At 38.4% G+C, this 12,200-nt stretch overlaps 1 protein-coding gene across 1 annotated transcript in view; it reads right to left on the bottom strand.

Annotated features, from left to right (window-relative positions):
* CFAP96 (cilia and flagella associated protein 96) overlaps positions 1-12,093 on the bottom strand; it is a 23,726-nt gene extending 11,633 nt beyond the window's left edge. The window contains exons 1-6 of the mRNA XM_012557393.2: positions 11,662-12,093; positions 8,854-9,030; positions 3,799-4,018; positions 2,973-3,110; positions 2,795-2,870; positions 1,501-1,680 (exon numbers count right to left, since the gene is read on the bottom strand). Of these exons, the coding sequence (XP_012412847.1) occupies positions 1,501-1,680; positions 2,795-2,870; positions 2,973-3,110; positions 3,799-4,018; positions 8,854-8,953 (714 nt within the window). The 5' untranslated portion in view covers positions 8,954-9,030; positions 11,662-12,093. The remainder of the gene's footprint in view (positions 1-1,500; positions 1,681-2,794; positions 2,871-2,972; positions 3,111-3,798; positions 4,019-8,853; positions 9,031-11,661) is intronic.
* Positions 12,094-12,200: the final 107 nt, after the last annotated feature.

Below are 12,200 nucleotides of genomic sequence, written 5' to 3'. Positions count from 1 at the left end.
TGCTTGGTAAAGTAGAGAGTCAGCAAAAAAGAGGAAGACCCTCAACGAGATGGACTGACACAATGGCTGCAACAACAGGCTCAAGCGTAAGAAGGATTATGAGGATGGTGCAGGACCGGGCAGTGTTTTGTTCTGTTGTACGTGGGGTCGTAATGAGTTGGAACCGACCCCACGGCACCTAACAACAACCTAACAACAATGCTGCGAATACATATAAAATAGTGCACACAACGGCCACAGTCATGAACACTTCTCAGCCATAACCATATACCTCCTGGGACTGAGATACTGAGCTGGAGGGTAGGGATCATAGTCTCAAGGACATCTAGGTCAACTGGCATATCATAACCCATATAGACAATGTTCTACATCCTACCTTGGTGAGCAGCAAATGGGGTCTTAAAAGCTAGCGAGCAGCCATCTAAGATACAACAATTGGTCTCTTCCCATCCAGAGCAAAGAAGAGTGAAGAAAATCAAAGACTCAAGGAAACAATTAGTCCAAAGGACTAACAGACCACATGAACCACAGCCTCCACTAGCCTGAGACCAGAATAACTAGATAATGCCCAGCTACCACTACCAACCCCTCTGATCAGGACCACAATAGTAGGTCATGGACAGAGTGGGAGAGAAATATAGAACAAAATTCAAAGGCGTAAGTAAGAACAGGCTTACTGGTCTGATAGAGACTGGTGGAACCCCCAAAACTATGGCTGTTAGACATCCTTCAAACTTGGAACTGAAATCACTCCTGGAGATCACATTATAGCTATACAATAGATAGGCCTATAAAATGAACAATAACACCAGTGAGGAATGTACACCTCAGAACAATCTACTATATGAGACCTAAAGGGCAGCATGTGCCCAAAAGCAAAGTTCAGAAGGAAGGTAGGGGCAGGAAAGCTGAGTGAATGGACACAATGAACCCAGGGAGGAAGGAGGGCAGTGCAGACACAGTCAGGGGTTTGCATTCAATATCCTGAAACAAGCTGTATATAAACTGTTGATTGGGAAACTAATTTGCTCTGTAAACTTTGACCTAAACCACAATAAAATCTTCAAAAAGAAAAAGAATAGGCAATTCACAGGGACGGGGGGAGTATAAACTAAGGTTTATAAATAGTCAGAAGCACTTCTATTTTTATTCACACATGTAAACTTCTGCAGAAGGAGATACTGAATTTTAACAACCATTTCAAAAACTAAAAGGTGTCTGACTTTTTATGGTTATCGGAAAAACTAGGCCTAGGATTTAGACAGACACTTCAAGAACTCATTGTAAATTCAAGTACATTTGAAGTGATGAATAATTAATTCATTGCAAGAGCTTCATAACCATGCTTGGTGACTTTGCATTATTTTGTAAAAAAAGGATTTCATGTCTTAGCATCCGTACAAAGTTTTATTATTTACATGGATAATAAAATAATGTGACAGCAGGTGTCAGTATTCATTAAAATGCTTAATATTTTTCATTCTAAAAATTTTAACTTACCTTTTTACCAGGAGAAGAGGGCTTAAAAGGAGTTGCAAGTGAGCCTGGCTTCTCTGCTTTTTTAATTGGTGGTAAAGGTTTATCAAAAAAGTAAGGATTGTTGTCAAAATACTCCTTTGGGTAAGAACTTAACTTGAAAGGTGACCCTTTAAGTAAATGACGATGTGCTTCATTGTCTTTCTGTAAATGAAAGAGTTTGAAATTATATAGCATAAATTACTCAAATTGGAAAAAAGTAACTTAGACCTAATCTTTTAATTTTAATGTAAGCATCTATATATACTATACATATAGTGTATATATATATATTATATATCTATATATACAGCTGGGCTCACTTTTTTTTTAACATTCCTTTGTTAAATTCTGTTTACAGGACAGAAAATATATGCCTACTTATCATAAATGAGCACAACTATGATTATTCATCTAGGACATAATTTGAAGTAAAAAACAAACAAACCCATTGCTATCGAGTTGATGCCAACTAATAGCATCCCTGTAGAGACCTACTTATCATCTCAAAAAATCTATAATAATACATCTGGGCAATATGATCTAGTAGAAAAAAGACTGGTTTGTAGTTCAAATTCTAGTTCCTTCCTGTTTTTCTGCCTTTCTCAGGACTCTGGGAAAGCCACTGACTCTTCTAGTGCTGTATTTTCTTCACTGTAATGAGGATGATACTATCTCCCCCCCAGTGCTGCTGTGAAGATTAAATGAGATTATATATTTAAGGCATATGATATGTCCTCAATAAATGTCAGGTTTTACTTCTAAGAATAAGGAATATTTAATTTCTACACTATAATACTTTTTACATTACAATATCATTAGATACCTAAAGTTCAAGAAGGAGCCCTGTGGTGCAGTGGTTAAGCGCTGAGTTGCTGACCCAGAGGTTGGTGGTCTGAACTCACTCGCTGCTCCACTGTAGAAAAGACCTGGCGATCTGCTCCTGTGAAGATTACAGCCTAAGAAACCCTATGGGCAGTTCTGCTCTGCCCTATAGGACTGCTATGAGTCAGAATCAACTCAAGCACACACAACAAAGAAGATGTGGCAAATTACAGCAGGAGTTAAAAGCTCGTCCCCAGAAAGGCCGAGACGATCTACAGCAAGAGGTGGAAATCTAACATCAAAAAGGTTATTATCACAATCCATAAACATTAGTCTGCCATTGCCCGAGTATTACAAATATATAGAACAAAAGAAAATACAATTACGTTACAAAGGAATTCTCTAAGAGAGTCAAATAAAACTGGTGGAAAAAATTCAAAATAGTATATTTTACCTTATTAGTTAGTTTTGGTTCATCGTAGAAATCAGCAGAGTGTGAAGGCTGTTTACCTATGGTAAGATTTGCATAGCTAAGGAAGGAAAATCAGTAATTGTGACTTCAGGGTTCAGGAATTTTGAACTTTATTTTTTAAGTTCAAAGTAAATGATATGAAAGTATGAGACTATCTTACCCATATCCAGTTCCCTTCTTTCCTGGGTTTGTGTATAAATTCTTTCCAGGTGCCTGATATTTCTCTCGGGGTTTTAACTGCACACTGAAGAACGGCACTGGGCCACCTATTGTTCCATAGTAGCTTCCAAATCCACACCTTAAATAGTTTGTTGTTGTTGTTGTTTTTAATAATTTAAAAAAAAAAGAAAAAGAAGAATACATGCAATGAAATGAACTTGCCTGACTTTGGTAAAGACAAAACAATTTTGTTAGTTTTTAATCTAATTTTTATTTTCTCCACTTTTTGAAGTCACAAATTTTGAAATGAGATAATAGGTTTTCATTTTTCATGCTTATTAGATGTTCTATATAAATAAAATTTTATGATTTCTTAGGAAGTTAGAATAGTTTCCATTAATTCCGTTAACTGTAACAATAAACCTACAGACTTCGTATGGATTACACCTCAACAAAAAGAAAACAGAAATCGTCACAACTGGACCAATAAGCAACATCATGATAAATGGAGAAAAGACAGAAGTTACCAAGGATTTCATTTCACTTGGATCCACAATCAACAACCATGGAAGCAGCATATAAACTAATAAAGAACAGTGAAATAGATAATCTAAAATTTAATGTGATAGTGAGAATCTACTTAACCAAAATTATTTCAGTAAAAATCATCCAATATAACTATCTCCACTTAAGACAAATTATTCTAAGAATCATACTTAAAAATGAATCTTACATAAGTAAGCCCTATAGAGAAACATTTAATTTAGGCTAGAGGAGAGAAGGGTGTAGGAAATCTGTTTAAGGAAATCTTTTCCCCCAACACTTACGGCTTTTTCCCTCCACTACTAGGGAGGAAGGGTTTGCCTAGATTTTTTTTGGCTTCTTCCATCATATGCCGACGCCTCACTTGATTCAGATTTATATAGCCTTCACCTTCAAAAATCCTTACAAAATGGGGATCAAAATAACCCTGCTGGAGATGTGACATTTCTTTGGATCCCCCAGGTAGCATCTGTCTATTTTTGCTTGCAGCCTCATTAAAGGGTCCTTTAAAAATAAATTAGAAACATCACAATTTTAAGCTTACTAGTAACTAAAGGACATGAAAAATAACTTAAAGTTTCAAAATGTGAATTAGACCAATTATTAGTTTTCAGCAATAAAATACCGTTTCAAAATGTTCATTTAAAGCTCAGTATTAGAATATATTGACAATAAGACCAGAGAGGTTTTCATTAAAACATTTTACAAAGATGTTGTTTATCACCACTCCTATTTAACATTGTGCTGGAAGTCCTCGCTAGAGCAATAAGGCAAGAAAAATAAATAAAGGGCATCCAAAGTGGAAAGGAAGAAGTAACACTATCCCTACTCACAGATGATATGATCCTACATATAGAGAACCCCAAAGATTCCAGAAGAAAACTACTGGAACTAAAAGAAAGATTCAGCTGAGTAACAGGATACAAGATTAACACACAAAAATCAGCTGAATTCCTATAAACCAACAAAGAGAACTTGGAAAAGGAAATTAGGAAAACAATACAATTTATAACAGTCCCTAAAAAGATAAAATACTTAGAAATAAATCTAACCAGGGACGTAAAAACACTATTGCAAGAAATCATAAGAAAAAAAAAACAAAACCCATTGCCATCGAGTCGATTCCAACTCATAGTGACCCTACGGGACAGAGTAGAACTGACCCATAGGCTTTCCAAGGAGCGCCTGGTGGATTCGAACTGGTGACCTTTTGGTTAGCAGCTGTAGCTCTTAACCACTACGCCACCAGGGTTTCTGAAACCATAAGAGACCTGCGTAAATGAAAAAACATACCATGCTCATGGATAAGAAGACTCAACATTTTGAAAATGTCAATTCTACCCAAAGCGATCTACAGATATAATGTGATCCCAATCCCAAATACCAACAGCATCTTTAACAAAATGGAAACACTAATCACCAGCTTTACATGGAAACAAAAGAGGCCCTGGATAAGCAAAGCGTTATTGAAGAAAAAGAACAAAGTGGGAGGCCTCACACTACCTGATCTCAGAACCCACTATACAGCCATGGTAGTCAAAACAGCCTGGTACTGGTACAACAACAGACATATAGACCAATGGAACAGAATTGATAACCTAGATGTAAATTCATCCACCTATGGTCAGCTGACCTTTGACAAAGGACCAAAGTCCATTTAAATGGGGAAAAGATAGTCTTTTTAACAAATGGTGCTGGCAAAACTGGATGTCCATCTGTAAAAAAAAATAGAAAAAGAAACAGGACCCATACCTCACACCATACACAAAAACTAATTCAAAATGGATCACAGACCTAAATATAAAACCTAAAATGATAAAGATCATGGAAGAGCAAATAGGGACAATGCTAGGGACCCTAACACATGGCATGAATACAGTATAAACCATAACTAACAATGCACAAACACCAGAAGAAAAACTAGATAACTGGGAGTGCCTAAAAATTAAACACTCATCGAAAGACTTCACCAAAAGAGTAAAAAGAGAACCTACAGACTGGGAAAAAAATTTTGGCTACAAACATATCTGACAAGGGTCTAATTTCTAAAATCTATAGAATACTTCAATACCTCAACAACAAAAAGACAAACAATCCAATTGAAAAATGGGCAAAGGATATGAAAAGACACTTCACCAGGCAGCTAACAGACACATGAGAAAATGCCTGTGATCATTAGCCATTAGAGAAATGCAAATCAAAACTACAATAAGATACTCACCCCAACATTACTGGCACTAATCAAAAAAAAAAAGAAAAAAACAAATGTTGGAGAGGTTGTGGGGAGATTGGAACTCTTACGCACTGTTGGTGCGAATGTAAAATGGTACAACCACTATGGAAAACAATATGGCACCTTCTTAAAAAGTTATACATAGAAATACCACAGGATCCAGCAATCCTACTCCTAGGAATATATCCTGGAGAAATAAGAGCTGTCACACAAATAGACACCCATGTTCATTGCAGCATTATTTACAATAGCAAAAAGATGGAAACAACCTAAGTGCCCAACAACAGATGAATGGATAAACAAATTGTGGTACATACACACAATGAAATACTAAGCTACAATAAAGAACAATGATGAATCTGTAAAATATCTCACAACATAAATGAATCTGGGGGGCATTATGTTGAGTGAAATAAGTCAATCATAAAAGGACAAATATTGTATGAGACCCCTATTATAAAAACCCAAGAAAAGGTTCACACACAGAAAAGAACAATCTTTGATGGTTACAAGGGAGGGGAGGGGTCAGGAGGGGAAATCACTAACTAGATAGTAGACAAGTGTTAACTTTGGTGAAGGGAAAGACAACACACAATATAGGGGAAGTCAGCACAACTTGACCAAGCAAAGTCATAGAAACTTCCTAGTCACATCCAAACACCTTGAGGGGCCCAGTTACCGGGCTACGGGCTGGGGACCACGGTCTCATGGGACATCTAGGTCAACTGGCATAACACAGTCCATAAAGAAAATGTTCTACATGCTACTTTGATGAGTAGCAGCTGGGGTCTTAAAAGCTTGCAAGGGGCCAGCTAAGATACATCTATTGATCCCATTCCATCCAGAACAAAGGAGAATGAAGAAAACCAAAGACACAAGAAAATATTAGTCCAAAGGACCAATGGACCACATGTACCACAGCCTCCAACAGCCTGATCTCAGAAGAACTAGATGGTGCCTGGCTACCACACCGACCGCTCTGACAGGGATCACAATAGAGGGTACCAGACAGAGCAGGAGAAAAACGTAGAACAAAATTCAAATTCACAAAAAAAGACCAGACTTACTGGTCTGACAGAGACTGGAGGAACCCCCAAGACTAAGGTCCCTGAACACCCTGCTAATGCAGAACTGAAGCCACTCCTGAAGTCCACCTTTCAGTCAAAGATTAGACAGGCCTATAAAACAAACAATAACACACATGAGGAACGTGCTTCTTAGTTCAGTCAAGTATGTGAGACCAAATGGGCCACACCTACCCAAAAGCAAAGACAAGAAGGCAGGAAGGGATAGGAAAACTGAACGAATGGACACGGGGAACTCACGGTGTAAAGGGAAAGGGGGAGAGTGCCGACACATTGCAAGAATTGCAACCAATGTCACAAAACAATTTGTGTACAAATTTTTTAATGAGAAACTGATTTGTGCTATAAACTTTCACCTAAAGAACAATAAAATAAAACTTAAAAAAAACTAAACTATAGTTTAGCTTAACTAGTAAAAATAAAAGTCTGCCTTAAGCATTATGCTCTTTTAAGAACTATCTATATGGGATCAAATTGACAACAGCAACTTGAAAGACTGGATGGGAATCTTAGGCGACAGTGAGTTTGTATTAATGAAGGAGGAACAACTTAGAAAAGGAGGGTGAGAATGGTTGTATAACTCAAAGAATGTAATCAATGTCACTAAATTGTACATGTAGAAACTATCGAATTTATGTATGTTTTGCTGTGTACATTCTTATCAACAACAACAAAATAAATTTAAAAAAAAATTTTAACATTTATGTTAAGGTCCTGATTACACACTAAGTTCTAGGGCTAGAAGACACCTTAAAGGTCATCTAATCCAATGCTTCCTCATCTATATACTAAGAAACATCGTGTGAGATGTCATTAGGGATGCGTGTGTGTGTCCATGCACGTTGAGGAAAAGGTGTTCTATACTCAAACTGAAGAAGTCCCCTTTTAGTCATATACTCAAGACAAATGAGTGCATATGTCCACTAAAAGACATGAACAAAAACGCTCATAGCAGCTTCATTCATAATAGTGACAAACAAGAAACCACCCAAACGTTCATCAACGTGAGAACAGATAAAGAGTGGTATATATACACAATGAAATACCAGTAGCTCATTAACTTAAGGCTGTTTTCACAAATATTTAAAATTTCTTTTTATAATTTGAATCTAGGAGAGCTCTATTTGGGAAGTCCTTCAATAATGTGAAAAATTATTTGAAGTGTAGACAGCCCTTAATCAACTGGTTATTTAAACATGAATTTCTAACACTGATTTTTTTTTTTTAAGTTAAATTTTTGAAAAGGTAATACATTCACTTGGTTCAAGATTCAATAATATAAACATTTTCACAATAAATCTTCCTGCCACACTCGGCCACTCAGTCCCTCTTCCACAGGTAACCAATGATATTAATTTTGTGTTCCAGAGAATACTCAGGCATGTTGAAGCAAATTTTTTCCTATATATCCTTTTTCGTTTTTAATGACAGCATAGTATAGAGACTATTGTGCACCTGGTTTTTTATGTAACAGTATATCTTGGAGATGTTTCCATATCAGTGTATTCTTTTTTTATTGTTACATGGTAGTCATTGGAGAGTCAAAATTCTGAGACATTTAAAATGTTTATTTACTTCAGCTGTTTTTTATTATTTATGACTTTTCTAAAAAAATCCCTCTGCTACTTATTTAACATCTCATTTTCCAGGAAAGCAATCATGGATGGCCTCCTTGAACGCAAATGTAAATGCTGTTGGCATAGTGGAATGTCCCATCTAAGAGAAAAAGCTAAAATCAAAACATTCTGGGAGAAAATTGCCATGCACCTTTGGAAAGAAGTAAAACTACCTACGAGGACAATGCAGAAGAACAGCTCAATAAAATGAGCTTCCTGCTCTTATAAAATCAAGTTTTCTCTTAACTCTAATCTATCAAAATTTCACAACTCTAATCAACTTTAGGACTAATGCTTTAAAACACAGACCATTAAAAAAATATCATTTAACTTAAATATTAAATCCAAAATTTCATATAGAAAATATCCATCCATTAGGCTGTAAAGGAGACCAAATATACTTACGATTAAATGGTGACACATATTTATCACCAATGGTGATATATTCCATCTCACTGAAGAGGCCAATCCTATCCATATCAGACTTCCCTCCTTCAGCAGGCATTCTTGCTTCTTGTGGTGGTGTTCTCTATATTGGTAACTCCAGAAGGCTCCTTACAGCTGCCACTTTTATGGCAAAATCTTTACATTGAAAAATACAGAGGAAAAAGTTTTAGGAAAAAAGTGATTAGTAAATTTCAATCAAAATTACTTTCAGTCTGCGAGTTTTCACAGTCACTATAAAACAACGGCCCCAAACTATACGGGGAAAACAATCTACTCTGTGCGGCGGGAGAAGAATAATGGGATTCAGAATTATAACCATGAACCTCCCCTTGACTCTCCATATAAAGTGCCCACAAATTACAACGCCATTCATCTGTTGGAAATGATAAATACTATGGTATAAATACCGTATAAACATCTTTCTTTTGAGAAGGTCGAGGTAGATTTCAAAATCCAGATTACATAAATCAGACATTTTTCTAGTTTACATAAAATGATTTAAAAATATGAAGGTCACTACATTGTCCCTCCTATTGAAAATCATTTAATTCAAAATTAGCTTTTCAGAATATACAACATATATAGGTATTGCCTTTCAGTTCTTAAGTTTTTCCAAGTTTAAATAAATGTAAGAAGTGTGCCACTGGCAAAATTAGTTCATTAAAGGGACAGAGGAAGAGGACAATTGTTTAGACAAGATAACAGCAAGAACAACAACAAACCAAAAATCCCACAATGAATTCAGAGTATTTGTTAAAGGGCAAACTACAACTGTGTATTTTCTTTTGAAAGGAACTACTTCAAACAAAGGTAAAATATCACATTAACATGCAACCATTTATTTAGAAAAAAAAATTTCTAATTAGATGTATTCTAAAAGCAAAGGCCAAGGGCTAAGAATAATTACATCCTTCATTCTCATTCAAATATTCATAGGCATCAGCCATGAGCCCTGGTAGTAGAGGTTAAGAGCTCAGCTGCTAATGAAAAGGTCGGCAGTTGGAATCCACCAGCCGCTCCCTGGAAACCCAATGGGGCTTTGTCCTGTAGGGTCTCTATGAGTCAGAATTGACCCAACAGCAACGGGTTACGAGCTAGGCACTGGGCGTTCATTAGTGAATAAGGCAGACATTGACCTATGCCTCCAAATTTATAATCCAATAGCTTGTAAAAACCTTTTGTCCTTAATTTAGAGCAAGCATGCTTTCCTATTTGGAGCTGTGGCTTATTCGAGCATGAATCACTGCTAATGCGTAACATCAACGGAGCAAGTAAAGATTCAATTTAATAGAAAACATAAGAAAAAAGGAACACTTTTCCCCATCCCATCTTCCTCTGACCAGGTATGCTTTAAAGGTAAATGTTAGTCACTGAAGACTGACTTTCCAGACTGAAATGTTTTTTGTATTGGGATGTTGCTGTTGTTTGCTGAACTCATAGTGACCGTATAGGACACAGTAGAGCTGCCCTATAGGGTTTCTTGGAGCCCTGGTGGCGCAGTGGTTAAGAGCTGGGCTGTTATCCAAAAGGTTGACAGTTTAAATTCACCAGCCCCTCCCTGGAAACTCTATAGGGCAGTTCTACTCTGTCTTATAGGGTCGCTACTCAATGACAACAGGTTTGGTTTTCTTTTTTTTTTTTGATAGGGTTTCTGAGGCTGTAATCTTTATGGGGGCAGATTCCCAAGTCTTTTCTCCCACAGAGTGGCTGGTAGGTTGGAACCTTTCGGTTAGCAGCCCAGTGCTAACACTTAACCACTGAGCCACCACGGCTCCTTTTTGGGATGCAGTACCTCAATATTTCATATTTCAAAATCCCATCCCCACTGCCGAACAACAAAGGCTTTCTGTGTTCATGGAGGCTAACATCCTATAAAAGGCTCGCAAGGTCAGCTATTCCCCGGGCTCATATGACACCATGTGCATCCCCTCCCTGGCACCCTGACTGCACCTATCTTCTTTCAGTTCTTAGGTCAGGCTCTCTCCAGCCACAGGGCCATTGCACGTGTTTCACTTTAGTCAGGAACCCAAGGTACCCACCCCTTCCCTCCCCGCAATGAACACGTCTCCGTTAGAAGTTCAACACATTCATCACTTCTCATCATAACAGCAAGGAGCCCTGGTAGTGCAGTGGTTAAGAGCCTGGCTGCTCACCCAAAGGCCGGTGGTTTAAATCCACCAGCTGCTCCCAGAGAGAAAGATGTGGCAGTCTGTCTGCTTCTGTAAAGGTTACAGTTCTGCCCTGTCCTATAGGGTCACAGAATCTACTTGATGTCAATGAGCTTTGCTGTTTTTTTTGGTTTTTGGTTTATCATAATGGCATATACTTCTCCTTCCAAGCCTTCATCAGTTTTCCAGTGGATTATCATTTTACATTCATCGTGTAGGAACCCTTTGCGTAACATTTGCTTTCCCGCATTAAACGGTCGGCTCCATGAAGGCAGGAACCGCGGTGTCTAAGTCTGGTTCTTTTTTACCACGGTATCCCCAGTGTCTGGGCAGCAGCTGGCACACAATTAAGTGAGCCACAGAGAGAGAAAAGAAGTTCTTGCCTTCAATCTTTCCATTAACTCTTCTTGAACATTTACAAAATCAGTCACTCATCTAACAGATAATTTGCAACCCTCTCCGAAGAGTAAGGCCCGCTGGTAGAAGCTGGGAAAACAGATTTTTAAGGGCAGAGATCCTGCCCCAAAAGAACTCACAACCTAGCTGTTAGGTGTCGTCCAGTCGATTCTGAGTCTTAGCGACAAGAAAATAAATTAACCTGTTAAGCAGAAGCCGGTAAGTCTTCTTCGAAAGGTAAGGATAAAGTGCTGTGAGAGGCCAAGGACGGGCAGACCACTTCTGGCTGAGGTGATGAGGAAAATTATTTCCCGTTAAGGAAACGGGGGCTCAGAGTCGCACGTATTTAACACCTAGAGGCCACGAGGACCAATTCACCTCTCTGAAGGGCACCCGGTCCGACAACCGAGATCAGACCGCCCCAGCTCCTGTTCGGATCAACTCAGCCTGCAGGTCGCGCTCGCGCTTCGCGCCCTGCCAAGCCCACGCCCGAAGGCCTTCCGCACGTTCTGGGCACAGCGCGCGTTTGTGGAGGCGCGTTGCCCGGGATGTGGGAGAATCCATTCCGAGCACGCTGCAGGCGGACAAGTGAAGAGTTCAAGTCAAGATCGAGGAGCACACAGAAGGCGTCTTCAGCGTCTGTAAGGCAGGAATGACTCAGCCAATAGACTATATCGAAAACTAGTCTGCTGCTCCCGGCCCTCTGTCTATGGCAAAGAGACGGAGAATGGTACGCTCCAC

Source organism: Trichechus manatus, unplaced genomic scaffold (genome assembly GCF_000243295.1).
Source record: "Trichechus manatus latirostris isolate Lorelei unplaced genomic scaffold, TriManLat1.0 scaffold00099, whole genome shotgun sequence".
Taxonomy (NCBI): Eukaryota; Metazoa; Chordata; class Mammalia; order Sirenia; family Trichechidae; genus Trichechus; species Trichechus manatus.
This window is presented reverse-complemented; position numbering and strand designations above follow the sequence as displayed.